We start from the raw sequence: 17953 nt of genomic DNA, 5'->3' as shown, positions 1-17953 counted from the left end.
GATGAGCTTCAATAAAACTCTTTGAGGCTATTTGGAAACCAGTTCCTCAACGAGAAGACATGTCCCCTTCGGAGTCACAGTGCCCATCTCTCTCCACGTCAGGTGGTCTCTTTAGTCCACTCCAGTCTAAACAGCACTGACAGTCCCGCACCTGCCATGCCTTTCCTCCCGTTCCGCAGCCTTGTCCGGCCTATTCAGAATGGTAGAATGGTCCGGCCTATTCAGGTGAGCATTTCCACTGATTGTCGGACCGCCAGGGGCCATGCGGGGTTTACACCAAACGTGGTGTTTATTTTGTGCTTTCGTTTGACGTGAGCATTGACGTTTTCCTGTCCGCCAATCAGTGGAATGTATCGTGTGACGCCAGTAGCTCCGCCCTAACCGTGCCGTACCATTTCCTATGGCTCTACATCGGAAGGAGGACCAGGAATGGTGCGGTTTGGTTCGGTTGTATGGGCCACTTTCATAATGAAATATAAAATGCAGCGCTATAAATTTAATCCTATGTGTGCAATGTTGGAACACACGTTCAATTAAGGATAATATTGTGGAACAGTCCAATCCACCAAAAACACCATGGTAAGTGAAGAAATCCGTCAACTTGGTACTGGAATAGTGAGAACCTCCACCACACGTAAAGTGACCAATTGGCCTCTTACCAAATACAGGTGACCAATGCTCTCACAATGGTCGCCAAACGCTTTTGCTCAAAGCAGGACGGTCCGCTCCAGAAAGTGTCAGTAGAAGCTCCCAGGATCCATAAATCGCCTCCCAAGGACAGGATCAATCATATAACGTCTCTCTCAGATATGAAATGTAAAGACAGGGAAAGACCATGGTGTAGTATGTTCCAGCATAAAAATGTATTAAAATTAGGTGCACTCACCAAATATAAGAGCATAAAGGACCTTCAATGAAAATTCAACAACCGCTGAGAAGCAGTACGTTCAATCCGGCTTATGACGTCGACGCTGGTGACTCCGCCTACATGTTTCGCAGGCAACTGCGTCATCAGGGGGGGAGTGAGCGGCGTTACAGACGTCATTTAAATACTAGTCGGATCCGGAAATGCAGGAGATCTTCGGACCCGCCCTCCGGCGTCACACAGGATGTGAAAACCACACCTGGACCGCACTGAGACACCGGAAGGAGTTCCCAGACCAAAAGACTAGTGGCTAATGGACCGGAAGTATGTCCACAATCCGGAAACAAAACAAACCCTCACCTCCCGGAAGAATACATCCGCCCTCCGCGTTTCGCGACCATTGTGAGAGCATTGGTCACCTGTATTTGGTAAGAGGCCAATTGGTCACTTTACGTGTGGTGGAGGTTCTCACTATTCCAGTACCAAGTTGACGGATTTCTTCACTTACCATGGTGTTTTTGGTGGATTGGACTGTTCTACAATATTATCCTTAATTGAACGTGTGTTCCAACATTACACACATAGGATTAAATTTATAGCTCTGCATTTTATATTTCATTCTCTGTATCACATTGTGGTTTGTGCCAGCTGCTTATTTTGGTAGCGCGGATATTCAGATTGTTTATACACTTTCATAATGGAAACACTCAAAATACCGTACCGAACCGACCCGAACCGATCTGCTCAGTGGAAACGAGGTATTGCTTACCAGGGTACAAATTCTTGTACGACAAAATAAAAATTCGGAAGTGATGTATTGTAAACAAATAATGCCTCATTTCCACTGAGCGGAACCGTTCGGTTCGGTACAGTTTGGAAGGGTTGCAATCGTCCGGCCTATTTCGGTGAGCGTTTCCACTGCAAGTTGGACCTCCAGGGACCATGCGGGGTTTACACCAAACGTGGTGTTTGCTTTGCGCTTTCGTTTGACGTGAGCATTGACGTTTTCCTGTCCACCAATCAGTGGAATGTATCGTGTGACGCCAGTAGCTCCGCCCTAACCGTACCGTACCATTTCCTATGGCCCTACATCTGAAGGAGGACCAGGAATGGTGCAGTTTGGTTCGGTTGTATGGGCCACTTTCATAATGGAAACACTCAAAATAGCGTACCGTACCGACCCGAACCGATCCGCTCAGTGGAAACGAGATATTAGACTCTCATTACTGTTTTTTTTTTTAATCTATTTGCAGGATGAAGCCAATAAAAATGGAGGTAAATGGATCATACGCCTAAGAAAAGGTTTGGCCTCTCGGTTCTGGGAGAACATCATCCTGGCTATGGTGGGGGAGCAGTTCATGGTGGGAGAAGAGATCTGCGGAGTGGTTGTGTCTATTCGATTCCAGGTATTAACATCTCCTTACAGCACACGGCTACACAATAGGTGTTGGGTTTAGTCCCTTCTGCTAGAAAGGACAGAAAACAGAACTGACTTAGGTCCTATATAAACACACTGATTATTTTATGAAAGCAAGCTGCTGATCCACAGTGAGATGATCATTTCTGTAGACAAGCGTTGCTCTGGACTGGAAATGCCAGTGGCTTGGTTTACAGATAACAGAAGGAAATCTCATGTAGACGGGTGAGAGAGGCAGGCAGCCTGGTGGAGTTCTGTAGTGTGAAGGAGGACAACGCTGTACACTGTGTACATGTGCTTTGTAATCACCACAACAGAAGATACCTATTTTGATATACCGTATATACTCGAGTATAAGCCGACTTTTTCATCATGTTTACTTACCTTTTCCCCGGTCAGTGCGCATGCACCGCCGCCGCTCGGGAAAGCCCGTACATATTCAGCTATTCCCGGGCAGACGGCGCATGCGCAGTGACGTGTTGGGGCCGGGCAGCTCCATTTTTAAATGTAAGGCAGAAAGGTAAGTGAGACTCATCCGCAGCCCCTGCATCTCCTCAGGAGATGCAGTGCTGCGGGCATGGTACAGGAGATTCTCCTGTACCATGCCCGCAGCACTGCATCTCCTGTACCATCTGGGCCATTCCTGTGCCATGCCTGTACCATCTGTGCCATGCCTGTACCATCTCCTGTGCCATGCCTGAACCATCTCCTGTGCCATGCCTGAACCATCTCCTGTGCCATGCCTGAACCATCTCCTGTACCATGCCTTAACCATCTCCTGTACCATGCCTTAACCATCTCCTGTACCATGCCTTAACCATCTCCTGTACCATGCCTGAACCATCTCCTGTACCATGCCTGAACCATCTCCTGTACCATGCCTGAACCATCTCCTGTACCATGCCTTAACCATCTCCTGTACCATGCCTTAACCATCTCCTGTACCATGCCTTAACCATCTCCTGTACCATGCCTCAACCATCTCCTGTACCATGCCTCAACCATCTCCCGTGCCATGCCTCAACCATCTCCCGTGCCATGCCTCAACCATCTCCCGTGCCATGCCTCAACCATCTCCCGTGCCATGCCTCAACCATCTCCCGTGCCATGCCTCAACCATCTCCCGTGCCATGCCTCAACCATCTCCCGTGCCATGCCTCAACCATCTCCCGTACCATGCCTCAACCATCTCCCGTACCATGCCTCAACCATCTCCCGTACCATGCCTCAACCATCTCCCGTACCATGCCTCAACCATCTCCCGTACCATGCCTCAACCATCTCCCGTACCATGCCTCAACCATCTCCCGTACCATGCCTCAACCATCTCCCGTACCATGCCTCAACCATCTCCCGTACCATGCCTCAACCATCTCCCGTACCATGCCTCAACCATCTCCCGTACCATGCCTGAGCCATCTCCCGTACCATGCCTGAGCCATCTCCCGTACCATGCCTGAGCCATCTCCCGTACCATGCCTGAGCCATCTCCCGTACCATGCCTGAGCCATCTCCCGTACCATGCCTGAGCCATCTCCCGTACCATGCCTGAGCCATCTCCCGTACCATGCCTGAGCCATCTCCCGTACCATGCCTGAGCCATCTCCCGTACCATGCCTGAGCCATCTCCCGTACCATGCCTGAGCCATCTCCTGTACCATGCCTGAGCCATCTCCTGTACCATGCCTGAGCCATCTCCTGTACCATGCCTGAGCCATCTCCTGTACCATGCCTGAGCCATCTCCTGTACCATGCCTGAGCCATCTCCTGTGCCATGCCTGAGCCATCTCCTGTGCCATGCCTCAACCATCTCCTGTGCCATGCCTCAACCATCTCCTGTGCCATGCCTCAACCATCTCCTGTACCATACCCACAGCCCTGCATCTCCTGTGCCATGCCCGCAGCCCCTGTTTTGGGTCTCGTGGTGGTCCAGTTGGGTCCAGTAGCTGCTGCATTTCCCACCCTAGGCTTATACTCGAGTCAATACATTTTCCCAGTTTTTTGTGGTAAAATTAGGTGCCTCGGCTTATATTCGGGTCGGCTTATACTCGAGTATATACGGTAACTGCCCCAGTGTTTGATTCATGCAGTCACCTTGATCAGCCATCAGACAGGAAATTTCACCTTTTAGGTCAATTTTGATTTTTCATAATGTTTTCAGGGCACAGCAGAAGAAAGGTGTAAGATTATATTTAGAAAAGAGTAACTCCACATTTGTTGAGAAAGAAACATTCCCCTCTGGGTGATCTCTGTACATTACAAGGATTGTAACAAACTTTGTTGCAGATTCCTACCTTTTGTTATTCTGAAGAAATCCCTGTTTGTTTGTGTCCATGTGGAAAGCTGATCTAATGGGAGTAGTTTCATAATTAATCAGCTGCTTCACCTGCAGGGCTCTAATGAGGAAAGTTTCAGGGTCTTGATCCCTTTAGACGTGATTTCTTTTGGGTGTATCTCACCAAAAATGACATTTGTGTTGCAGGAGATGCCTGAAATCGGACTTGTATCTTAGTGCAGACTTCTGGGAAAATCAGTGAGCCAATCATACAAGCAGGAAATTACGTTTCTGGGGGACATTATGTACACATTCTATGTACAGAACAGCTCCAGGTGGCCATATTTAATTTTCAGAAAATTACAGCGGCTCAGATTAAAAGGAAAGGTCATTTTTAATAACGTTCAATCACAATGTGACTTGTGTCGCAATTGTATGCACTATAATTATTTTTTGATTTGCTATTTGTCTTCCACCCCAAAAAGTGGAGTTACTTTTACAGTGCGTTGATATTTTACAGGCAGAAATCCAGCTTAACCACCTGTCTACTGGGAACTTTTTCCTGCCCAGTTTTCATCTTTTAGCACTGTCGCAATTTGAATGAAAATTGCGCGGTCATGCAACACTGTACTCATATGACATTTTTTGAGACAGATAGAGCTTTCTTTTGGTGGTATTTAATCACCAATGGGTTTTTTTTTTTTTTGCTAAACAACTGAAAAAAGACCAAAAATTGTTCAAATAAGTAATTTTTCTCTGGCACTGATGAGGCTGCACTGATGAGGCAGTGCTGATGGCCATTGTTAAGCTGCACTGATGGGCACTGATATGCTGCACTGATGGGGCTGCACTGATAATCAGGGCACTGATAGGCACTGCTATGCTGCACTGATGGACACTGATGATCAGTGCCCTGATTATAAGTGTATATGTCCCCTGTCACAGAAAACCCAGTTATTACATAGTAGGTGAGGCTGAATAAAGACAACAGTCCATCCAGTTCAACCTGTGTAGGTGTGTGTGGCTGTAATCATCTCACATAGCCCTGAATGTTCTGATCCTTGAGATGTACGTCTAAGAGTCTTTTGAAAGCCACCGTACTTCCCGCAGAAACCACCTCTTGTGGTAGAGAATTACACAATCCTGTAGCCCTAACAGTAAAGAACCCCCCCTCGTTGCCTGAGGTTAAAACGCTTCTCCTCTGATCGCATTGTATGCCCTCTTGTCCTCATGCAAACCCTTCGACTGAACAGCTTTTTTTCTATGCTGAGATCACCATTGAGATATTTATAAATTGCTATCATGTCCCCTCTCAGGCGTCTCTTCTCCAGGGAGAATAAATCAAGCGATTGCAGACGCTCTTCATAATTAAGGTCCTCCAATCCCCTAATCAGTTTAGTTGCCCTTCTCTGGACTCTCTCCAGCTCCAACACATCCCTCCTGAGGTCTGGCAACCAGAACTGGACAGAATATTCCAGATGCGGTCGGACCAGAGTTTTATAAAGTGGAAGGATTATAGTCTTATCTCTGGAATACATCCCTTTCTTTATGCATGCTAATATTCTGCTGGCTTTGGCAGCTGCCGCTTGACATTGCATGCTATTGCCTAATCTATCATCAACCAAGACTCCCAGATCTTTCTCCATTTTTGATTCCCCCAAGGGCTCCCCTCCTAACGTGTATTGTGCTTTTATGTTTCTAGTCCCCAAGTGCAAAACCTTACACTTCTCCACATTAAACCTCATTTGCCATGTTGTTGCCCACTCCGTTATTTTGTCCCGGTCACTCTGTAGGATATCTGCTTCATGCTGTGCAGTTATTGCCTTGCCCAATTTTGTGTCATCTGCAAAAACTGATATCGAACTACTGATCCCGTCCTCAATGCTGTTTATGAATAAATTGAACAAGGTTGGTCCCAGGACTGAGCCTTGGGGGACCCCGCTTACCACCCCAGACCAGTCCGAGTATGCGCTGTTTATTACCACCCTATAGGCTTTCCTTTCCTCAGACACGGACAGTGCTGAGGAAAGGAAATGCCTGTAAATGGAAAGAGGTAGGAGCATCCCGCCCCGGCTGTCAATCTGCTATAGGAACTGGTTAAAGGCAGCTTATGGTCCTGTCCTTTGTCAGTGCCGACATCTTTTGTGTTCTGTTTTTTTGTCCATGTCCATGTTCATTGGCCGTTGCAGGATGACGTCACTCCTGCGCATGTGTAGGAGGCTATCATTCTGCTAAACTGGGATTGTGCTGGCCACTGTAAACTAAGCTGCACACGCGCAGCTCGGTTTACATGCGGGGGCGCTACGAACAGGCATATAAGTGTATTTCTACGGAAAACCTACCTGCTTTCAGTGCACAACAGCAGAACTTTAGTTCCACTTTAATAGCTCCAGCTTTTATTTCATTGACAGTAGGTAATAGGTATGTCTTGCATTATTTTGAGATTTATTGTATTCTTTACACATTTATTTTTGGGTAAGATTTAGATTCTGATCACAGTTTAGCAATTTTAGGATTAATACAGACTCCATCCCTCTTTTTTCAGAAATTGAAAAAGGTGTAAGGCACTGGATCTCTTAACCACTTGCCTACTGGGCATTTTACCCCCCCCCCCCCCCCCCGGCCAATTTTCAGCTTTCAGCGCTGTCACACTTTGAATGACAATTGCATAACAAATGTAAATTATTTACTATTCTAAGTTTCTATGTCTGTATGATTTTTTCGTGGTCTCTGATGCTCTCCATGCACTTGGAGCACTGACGGATTAGAATTTGCTTTGAATGACCCCACAGGAGGACATCCTCTCCATCTGGAACAAGACAGCCAATGATCAGCTGAGTACAGTCCGCATCCGAGACACCCTACGGAGAGTCCTCAACCTCCCGCCAAACACAATCATGGAGTACAAAACTCACAACGACAGTCTGAAGTAAGTTAGAATGGGTCTGAACCGGAGATGATTCATATGTCTATGCTCTTTGCCTTGTCTGCGCCACCCATTATGAAATTTGCATACACTATATTGTCGAAAGTATTGGGACGCTTGCCTTTAACCAATTGCATCCCAGTCTTATCCCGTAGGGTTCAATATTGCGTTGGCATCCCTTTGCAGCTAGAAGAGCTTCCACTCTTCTGGGAAGGCTGTCCACATAGTTTAGGAATGTGTGTATGGGGATCTTTGACCATTCTTCCAGAAGTGCATTTGTGAGGTCAGGCACTGGTGTTGGAAGAGAAGGCCTGGCTCGCAGTCTCCGCTCGAATTCATCCCAAAGGTGTTCTATCGGGTTACGGTTAGGACAGTCAAGTTCCTCCACCCCAAACTCGCTCATCCATGCATCCATGTCTTTATGGACCTTGCTTTGTGCACTGGTCCAAATAATTTAGTGGAGGGGGGATTATGGTGTGGGGTTGTTTTCCAGGGGTTGGGCTTGGCCCCTTAGTTCCAGTGAAGGGAACTCGTAAGGCGTCAGCATACCAAGACACTTTGGACAATTTCATGCTACCCACTTTGTGGGAACAGTTTGAGGATGGCCCCTTCCTTATCCAACATGACTGCGCATCAGTGCACAAAGCAAGGTCCATAAAGACGTGAATGGGCGAATTTGTGGTGGAGGAACTTGACTGGCCTGCACCCGATAGAACACCTGTGGGATGAATTAGAGTGGAGACTGCGAGCCAGGCCCTCTTGTCCAACATCAGTGCCAAATGCACTTATGGAAGAATGGTCAAACATTCCCATAGACACACTCCTAAACCTTGTGGACAGCCTTCCCAGAAGAGTTGAAGCTGTTATAGCTGCAAAGGGTGGGAAAACTCAATATTGAACCCTACGAACTAAGACTGAGATGCCATTAAAGTTCATGTGCGTGTAAAGGCAGGTGTCCCAATACTTTTGGTAATATAGTGTATCTGCCCTAATATGTAGCAATAGTGTAGAAATTGTCAGTGCTTTGTGCCACAGAATTAGACCCTGTCACCAGGCTGTTCGGAGGTCATGTGACCGGCCTTAAAAGATCAAAGATAAGTAACAGCGGGAGGGGCTGTGCAGCCAGCACAGCGGTCACGTGACCTCCCTGGCTGATGTCAGAGGGGACCTCAGCCCCTCCTGCTGTAACCCATAGATTGGAGGAATAGAGTGGCCGGAGGTCACGTGACCAGCCATTAAAGATCGAAGATAAGGTGTTTACAGGCATAGTTAAAAAAAAAAACATTTACACAGTGTAGGAGAGATTAATAGAACAGGGGAGCTGGCTGTAATTGTTCTTTACTTTTACAACCACTTTAATGAAAAGTCACTTGTGTAGTCACAAGATAACTAAGCTTAAATCTACTCTCACCCCCATTCTAAGCCCTATGCTAACTACCCTGTAAAGGAAAGATGTCTGAAGGTAAAGAACACGAATGACGGAGACACGTAAACTGACCACAGTAATCCGGAATCAGCAGCCATGATTACCGTGGTCAGCACACAGAGGGGGACACAGGAACGGGCAGGTTTTTTTTTTTTAGGTTAGAACGCACAAGCACTATGCTGTTTAATCCGCTATAAGGGAACAAGGAGCTCTTTTTTTTTTTTTTTTTTTTGTAGGGTTACAACCACTTTAAATTCTATTCAAAGAGCAGCATTGTAATGTGGCAGTTTGTTTCACAACCCGCGCCCCACTGGCATATTGAATAAGACGGTAATTGCTGTCTTCTGTCTTATACTCACTGTACACATTCTATTCAAAGATTGAAAGCATTAAAGTGGCATTAAAGGTTCGGCAAACATAATGGTTTTGTACAGAGCAGCTCCGAGCCTCCTCTTCTCGGGTCCTCCGCTGGCCCTCTTGGCTCCTCCCCCTTGACTAGTGCCCCCAATAGCAAGCCACTGTAAAAAATGTTCAGCCTTTACAACCACTTTAACCACTTAAGTACTAAGCCTTTTTCTGACATTTGTTGCTTACAAGTTCAAATCTGTATTTTTTGCGAGAAAATTACTTGGAACCCCCAAACATTATATATATATTTTTTAGCAAAGACCCTAGAGAAAAAAAGGACGGTTGTTGCAATATTTTATGTCACTGTATTTGCACAGCGGTCTTTCAAACGCAATTTTTTGGGAAAAAATACACTTTCATGAGGAAAAAACAAACAAAATAGTAAAGTTAGCCCAATTTTTTTTTATAATGTAAAAGATGATTTTATGCCAAGTAAATAGATAACTAACATGTCATGCTTTAAAATTGCACAATGTGGAATGGCGACAAACAAGGGTAGTTAAAAATCTCCATAGGCAATGCTTCAAAATTTTAACAGTTACCAGTTTAGAGTTCCAGAGGAGGTTCAGGGCTAGAATTATTGCTCTCGCTCTAACAATCGTGGAGATACCTCACATGTGTGGTTTGAACACTGTTTACATTTGCGGGTGCGACTTACCTATACTTTCTCCTGTGCACACGAGTACGGAGGAATGGGGTGCTTTAAATGTTATTTTTTTTCTGTTTTTTTTTTTTTTCTCTTTCTTTTATGGACGGACACAGCTCTCCATATTCAGAACCATTGGGTTATCTTGCCCCCTACAGGAGTAGGACACTAGGCAGAAAAAAAGACTTGGCTACGTCTATGGGCAGTCCTAGGTGATATACACCCCCCTCTCTGCTATAGGTCTTCAGTTTTTTTCTGCCTAGTCAGGAGTAAGGACCTAGTTCCCTGCCGGAATCTCTTGTCCTGTCATTTTTTTCTTTTTACATGGAATTTTTTCTCCTGTTTTTTTTCCTGTGTGCGCAGACCAGAGCTCCGCGCTGGGTCGGCTGCGTCATAGCCCCACTGGACGGGGGCTGGCCTGCGAGTAAAATGCCTTGCGAGGTTGCATACGACTGGGTTTTAGCCTGAGTCGCAGCGTTCCTCCTGGTTGATGGTAAGGAGGTTCTGTCTGGAGTGGTTCCTGGTATGGTGAGTAGCTGTTTTCCCCCTCTCCCCCTGGATGTGGTTTGGGGTGGACGCAGGCCCCTCCTGGGACAGTCAGACTTGCGGGTTCCTCTCCTTCCCCCCCAGACCACCCTTGTGTTTGTTGGTCTTTGTGGGCCTTCTTGAGTCCCTGGGAGCCTCGTGGATGCCGCGTGTAGGGGCCATTTTGCTGTGCTCGGTGCCATTTCTTTGGGGCCTGTGTGAATCTGTTAACCGGTGGCCATATTTGTGTAGTCTGGCAGCCATGTTAGTTAATCCAGCGTGCATTAGGAACGGCGGTCATGACAGTGGAGCCTCTGTGTGGCGATTTTGGCTGTGGGAACTCCTCCTTTTTCCCTGGTGTTGACTCCTGGGTTTTTCTTTTCCCCTGGACCCTGAACGTGGATACTGAGCTATCTCTGGTGCAGAACGGTGCTACTCGGGTTGGGTGATGAGTCTGGTGGGGTCCCACCCCCTCTCTCTGCTGAAGCTTGTAGGGTGCTCTGATTGCTGGAGCCCCTGTGGTGCTGTTACAGGTGCGGTGGGGGAGTCCCATAGCTGTGCTAGACACTTTTTGTGGTTGGTTCCTCCTTTTACCATATGGAGTCTCAGAAACATGTTTCCCCACCTAACCCCTCTCGCAGGCAGCAGGCCCCTCGGGGTCCCAGCCATCCATTGATGCACTGACAGTGATCCTGGAGTCCTTTGTTTCCCGGGTGGAGGTGGCCTTTGGTCGGCTGGCTAGCAAAAAGCATCCACCGCCCTCCCCTACCTCATCTGTCTCTTCAGACCCTGAATCTGACTATGCTGCCGGAGACGTTTCCCACCCTGCGGGGTTTGTAGCCACGCTCTCTGATCTATCAGATAGACCTGTAGCTGCGTGCGAGAAGGCGCTAGTTGACGCACTGATTACAGTTGTGTGGGAGACTTTAAAAATGGAGGATGCAGCTGAGACTGCGGCAGAGGTGGCTGTTCCCTTTGGCACCCACAAGCTGTCTCACGGCAAAAATGCTTCCTTATCCCTCCTTTTTTGACAAGTTTGTCTATAAAGATTGGGAGTATCCAAAACGCCCCTTTGTGCTTCCTAAACACTTTGCTGTGAGGTACCCCTTTGAAGTGTCACTTCTCAAGAAGTGGACTGTCCCACCAGTGGTGGACCCCCCTGTCTCCAGGTTGAACAAGGCAACCATGATTCCAGTAGAGGAATCTCTGTCGTTTAAAGATCTGACTGACAGAAAGTCTGTGGCCTGCAGTATCTTCACTATTGCTGGTTCGGCCAGAGGTCAGTCAATTGCCCTGGTGTCACAAACACTAAGTGGGCTAAACTGTTGTGCCGCGATCTAGAAGGTAAGCAGCTTCCCCCTGCCTTTGCTGAGTTGAAGGACCAGTTGGTCCAGGGGCTGCAGTTTGTCTGCAGTATCTCTTTGGACGTGCCTCCTCTGATTTCTAAGCTATCTGTTTCGGCAGTGGTGTTTAGGCGTGTATTGTGGCTTAAGTGTTGATCTGCGGACCAGACTTAAAGAAAAAAAAAAAGCTCTGACTGTTTTACCCTTCCAAGGTGATCGCCTGTTTGGGGATACCCTGGATGACATCATTAAGCATCTCGCAGGGGGGAAGAGTTCCTTTCTTCCACAGTCTGGGAAGACGCAGTCAGTCTTTCTCGGCTCACAAAAAGTTTTTTTGCCCCTCAGGGTCCACTACCTTTCAAGTCCTCCTCGGAAGGTTCCAAGCCCTGGTTTTGCAAGTCGAGAGTGGAATTCTCTAGACCCGCGGACAAGGCTCCTTCAACGTGAAGGTGCGCCCTCACCCATACATGGGGTGGGGGGACGTATTCGCTGGTTTCCAGGCCTGTGGACCTCTTTGGTAAAAGAAAAATGGGTCCACAAAGTGATACTGTCTGGTTACAAGATAGCGTTTCGTTCTTGTCCTCTGTAAAAAGGTTCTTTCCTTCCAATATCCGTCTGTCCCCAGACCAATTGCAAGCACTCTTCGGAGCGGTGCAAGACCTGTTGCTTCAGGGTGTGATTGTCCCGGTTCGGGTATCAGAACAATTTCAAGGTTTTTATTTGAACTTGTTCACGGTCCCAAAGAAAGAGGGCAAGGTACGTCTGATTCTGGACCTCAAGACCCTGAACTGCTTTGTGCGGGTGCAGAAATTCAGAATGGAGTCCATACGCACGGTGGTGGAATCCCTACATCAGGGGGATTTTCGTGCCTCTATCGACATCAAAGATGCTTACTTGTACATTCAGTATGTGCCTGACATCAGCGCTTCCTCTGTTTTGTTGTGGGAGAGAAGCATTATCAGTTTGTGGCGTTACCCTTTGGTCTCGCCTCTCGGGTCTTCATAAAAGTGTTGGCATCAGTTCTGTTGCGGTACTGGGCTACCTGGACGACCTCCCCGCTGCGAGCGGAGTCCTCTGCTGCCTTGATGGACGACGTGGAGATCACTATACAGACCCAGAAGGAGTTCAGTTGTCTTCTAAATTACCAGAAGTCTGCTTTTGGAATTGGATTATCTGGGTCTGACTCTGGATTCAGCTCTAGCCAGAGTGTTTCTTCCTCTGTACAAACTCCAGAAGTTGCATGCTGCGATTCATCTACTGCTGTCCAGCAGGCTGTCCTCCTTCCGGACTTGCATGCGGGTGCTGGGCCTGATGGTATCTATCTTTTGAGGTGGTTCCGTTTGAACAGTTCCATACGTGCGCCCTGGACAATCAGATTCGGCTGAGCCGGGAAACCAGGGAATCCCTGGTCTTGTGGGTTTGCAATCCGGCTCTTCGGCAGGGCAAATACTTTCTCCCCTTGTACTGGACAGTGGTCACCACAGATACCAGTCTGTCCGGGTGGGGAGTTGTCCTAGGACTGAGCTCCGCTCAGGGTTGTTGGATGCTGGAGGAATCTAGACTACCGATCAATGTCTTGGAACTTCAGGTGATCAGGCTGTGCCTGGATCACTGGACGGATCGACTCCAGGGGCTCCCGGTACGGATCCAGTTGGACAATGGCACGGTGGTGGCTTATGTCAATCCCCAGATTGGAACAAAGAGTGTTGCCAGCCCTGGAAGTAGCCGGCATCCTTCGGTGGGCAGAACGATTTGTTCCGGCACTCTCCGCCATACACTATTCAGTAGTGGAAAACTGGCTGGCGGACTATTTCAGCTGGCAGGCGTTGGACCAAGGGGAGTGGTCCCTTCATCTGAACGTGTTTCATCAGATATGTCTGAGGTGGGGCACCCCCGAGGTGGATCTATTGGCGTCTCAGCTCAACAGAGAGGTACCGAGGTTGGTGGCATGGGATCCTCTGGTGGTCCCGTGGGACCAGTATCGTCTGATCTAAGCCTTCCTTCCTCTGAAGCTTCTGCTGTGGCTTTTGCGCAGGATCGAGGCTGAAGGGATGCCAGTCATTCTAGTGCCCTGGACTGGCCTCACCGGTCTTGGTACGTCGACCTGGTGCGATTGGTCGCTAATGTCTCTTGGAGACTGCCTCTCAGGTAAGATCTTCTGTCCCAATGGCCTTCCATCCTGATTTACAGTCACTTGCTTTGACGGCCTGGCTGTTGAAAGCCAGCTGCTGAAGGATAGAGGTTTGCCTGGGTCGGTGATTCTGACACTGCTGAAGGCTAGGAAGTCTACCTCTAGGAAGATTTATCATCGTACACGGAAAGGGTACATTTTTGTGGTGTGAGTAAATTGGTGTTCACCCTCGTTCTTTTTCAGCGGCTTGGATCCTAACCTTTCTTCAACGAGTTGTTGAGCAGAAATTGTCCTTGAGTACCATCAAGGGCCAGGTTTGGGCCTTGGCGGTCTTATTTCAGCGACCCCTTGCCACGCACTCCTTGGTGCGTACTTTTATTTAAAGGGTTTGACACCTGACTCCACCGGGGCAGTCTCCTCTACCGCCGTGGGATTTGAACTTGGTGCTTTCAGTTCTCCAGAGGCCTCCCTTTGAAAATATTCGGGATATTCCCCTGCTTACAATGTCCCAGAAGGTGTCTTTTTTGGTGGCTATCACCTCTTCGTACAGGGTGTCGGAGCTGGTGGCATTATCTTGTCATACCCCCTATCTGGTGGTCCACTAAGATAAGGTGATTCTTCGCCCACGTCCGTCGTTCCTTCCTAAGGTGGTCTCTGACTGCCATTTGAATGAAGACATTGTGTTGCCTTCCCTGTGTCCCAGGGCATGCAACTCAAACATCTTAGGGAATTTGAGTTGCATGCCCTGGATGTGGTTCAGGCGTATCTTACAGCCACTGAGTCTTTTCATCGATCAGATTCTCTTTTTGTGATCATGGATGGATCAAAAAAGGGGTTGTTCGCCTTCTTCTGCAACCATTTCCAGATGGATCAGACAGACAGTGACTCAGGCCTAGTCTATCAAGGGTGAAATTCCTCCTTTCCCTGTAACAGCACACTCTACTTGGGTGCTTTGTGCTTCTTGGGCCCTCCATCATCAGGCATTAGTGGCGCAGGTTTGCAAGGCGGCCATTTAGTCGTCGGTGCACACTTTCACTAAATAACTACAAAGTGAATATGTTGGCATCTGCGGATGCTTCCTTTGCCCGCAAGATTTTGCAGGCTGCTGTTTAGAGGGTCTGTTCTCTTTGGGGGTGTATGGTTCAGGTCGGGCTCCAGTTGTTTTTTGTTGAGCTCCTGTTTGCCTGGTTGGCTTCTGTGTTTACCCTTGGGATTTTTTGTTGTCCCACCACTCATGTTTGGCTCTGCTTGGGGATGACCCTATGGTTCTGAATATGGAGAGCTGTGTCCATCAATGAATGAAAGAAAAAATAGGATTTTTGTACTTACCGTAAAATCCATTTTTATGAGTTCATTGACGGACACAGCACCCACTCCTCTATGGAGTTTTGATATTTCTGACACTGCTTGTTACTAAACTGAAGGCTTAAAGCAGAGAGGGGGATATATACCACCTAGGACTGCCCATAGGTGTAGTCGTTTTTCTGCCTAGTGGCCTACTCCTGTATTGGGCAATATAACCCTATGGTTCTGAATATGGAGAGTTGTGTCCGCCAATGAAATCAGAGAAATGGATTTTACAGTAAGTACAAAAATCCAATTTTTTTTTTATCACTTTTATTGCTGTCACAAGGAATGGTAAACCCTTGTGACAGCAATAGTTATGTCCGGTATTTTTTTTGAGGAATCTGGGGTCTGTAAGACCCCATATTCCTCCTTTGCACTTAAAAGCATTCAAAACGCAAAGTTTGGTTGTTTTTGAATACTGACATTTTTTAAAAATCTGCCACCTTTAAGGCTCCAGTAAACTACTACATCAGAGACCCCTAACAAAGCCGATTCAGGAGAGCCCGGGCAGAGCGCCGGGAGGAGGGGGCGTCCCCTCTCACTGCTTATGATAACAAATGAGCGGCTGCTTAGCCGCATTGGTTGTTATCACAAGAAAGCCGACTGTTGGCTCTAAAAAAAGGGTACCGGGGTGATGCCCGCAGCTGCATATAACCACTTGACGCAGAATGACATATAGGAATGTGATTTTGCAGCAAGTGGTTAAAGTTTATCTAAACCCAAGAACAAATACTTGATGCATGACAGCTTACTAGCCCTTAGATGTGGTTGCTGCATTTGTTTTCTTTTTTCAGGCTTTTATTCCTTTATTTCCACCTGGCGATCCTGCCAGTACCACACTTCCTGTCCTTGGGTGACAACGCTCACTCACTCTACTATATCTGTGAAGCAGCAGCCTTGCCCCCATTGCCTCTCCATGACATAGAGTAGTAGTACATAAAGGAAACCTGGGCGGGACTGATAACTGTTTTAGATTTTAGTGCAGCAGAGAACAGAAGAAGTTAGGAGATCACTGGATTTCCAGCAGGATCAACCGTTTATTTATTTTTTGGAGTTGCAGCATTTTAAAGATAAAAAACATGGGTGGGGGGTGTGCATGTTATTGCAGGGATTTACTAAATGTGTGATTTTGTGTTAAAAATTTTTATTTTTTTTTGGCCCAGACATATACTTTAATAAGGATTTTATTTACTTTACCAGAGACAACTCAAGTTTCAGAAATACAAAACTGACTCTATAGCACCCTCCGTCTCACTGGTGCGTTTTACCACACACTGTCCGGGAAGATCCGTCATATTAGATCCTGGCAAACCCAGACCTGGAATCAGAACGTGGCTCTGTCGCACTTTGGTCAGGCCATTTCGGAAAATCTTGGCTTCAAATCTTCACCGGGTCTGAACCGGGAAAAAACTCCACCAGTGCCAACACAACGAAGCAAAACTGTAAGCTGGGTTGTCAGAAGTGTCGATGGGCGAATAATAATAAGCTGTTATTTTTCTTGCAAATGAAAAAAAAAAAAAAGAGTAATTTACAATAAAATATTTTTGTGAGGTTTTTCACAATATTTACAGGCATGTTTCTTGGCTTTGAACACTGACACATCAGAATACCTGGTAGGGGTGGTTAACTGGAAGTTGTACACGGGGGAAACTGGTGTCCGCCGCCTTTAAAGGGGTGCTCTGGTGCGTTGTTGAGGTGCCCCATGAAGAAGATGGCGAGGGTTCCCATCACGAAGAGTGGGAGAGCCCCCCAGAAGCACAAGACGTCTAGAACTTTCCCGATCAAGATCCAGTTTTCCATCTCCTAGAAATGAAGAGAAGAAACTCATCACAGCTTTGCTACTTCCTAAAGGAGCAGTATGTATCCAGATTCATAGTTACATAGTTAGGTTAAAAAAAGACACAAGTCCTTTTTACTGCGGCAGTGCGGCCCTCCCGCGCAAACTGACGTAGACCTATGTCGGTCGCGCCTGCAGCTAGGGGGCGAGTGCACGCCGCTGGCGGTGCGCTCCCGCCCCCACTCGTCGGCGGGGAAGCCCATGCACGGGGCCGGCGGCTCCAATTGCCGCCGGACACCCATGACCGTTCCCCACTGAGAGAGAAGAGCGGTCGGCTGTTGTAAACAGCCGACCGTTCTTCTCCCTGGAATGATCACAGAGCTCCTGTGATCCTTCTATATAGGATCGCAGGTCTCTATGGTCATTTTACAAGCCACGCCCCCCCCCCACAGTTACAATCACTCCCCTAGGTACACATTTAACCCCTTGATCACCTACAATTTTAACCCCTTCCCTGCCAGTGTCATTAGTACAGTAACAGTGCATATTTTTAGCGCCGATTACTGTAGTAATGTCACTGGTCCCCCCAAAAGTGTCAAAAATGTCAGTCAGGGGTCCGATCTGTCTGCCGCAATGTCGCAGCCCCGCTAAAAATCGCAGATCGCGCCATTACTAGTAAAAAAAAAACAATAAAAATTACCTAAATCTTTCCCGTAGTTAGTAGACGTGATACCTTTTGCGCAATCCAATCAAAATACGGTTATTGCGATTTTTTTTTTTTTTTTACCAAAAATATGTAGCAGAAAACAAATTGTCCTAAAATGTTAAATTTTGATTTTTAATTTTTTTTTTTATTGGGAATGTTAT

At 47.3% G+C, this 17953-nt stretch overlaps 2 protein-coding genes across 3 annotated transcripts in view; one reads left to right on the top strand and one right to left on the bottom strand.

Moving 5' to 3' along the window:
• The window catches only part of LOC309552382 (eukaryotic translation initiation factor 4E type 2-like), a 33913-nt gene extending 17107 nt beyond the window's left edge, over positions 1-16806 (top strand). Inside the window, exons 4-6 of the mRNA XM_082253326.1 lie at positions 2119-2271; positions 7350-7486; positions 16510-16806. Coding sequence (XP_082109452.1) covers positions 2119-2271; positions 7350-7486; positions 16510-16549 — 330 coding nt within the window. The 3' untranslated portion in view covers positions 16550-16806. The remainder of the gene's footprint in view (positions 1-2118; positions 2272-7349; positions 7487-16509) is intronic.
• Positions 16807-16919: 113 nt separating this feature from the next.
• LOC309552379 (acetylcholine receptor subunit epsilon-like) overlaps positions 16920-17953 on the bottom strand; it is a 66150-nt gene continuing 65116 nt past the window's right edge. For both annotated transcript variants that reach the window (XM_082253323.1, XM_082253322.1), the window contains exon 12: positions 16920-17112. In XM_082253323.1, coding sequence (XP_082109449.1) covers positions 16933-17112 — 180 coding nt within the window. In that variant the 3' untranslated portion in view covers positions 16920-16932. The remainder of the gene's footprint in view (positions 17113-17953) is intronic.

This window comes from Pelophylax lessonae, assembly GCF_965119305.1.
Source record: "Pelophylax lessonae genome assembly, chromosome: 4".
NCBI classification, from domain to species: domain Eukaryota; kingdom Metazoa; phylum Chordata; class Amphibia; order Anura; family Ranidae; genus Pelophylax; species Pelophylax lessonae.
This window is presented reverse-complemented; position numbering and strand designations above follow the sequence as displayed.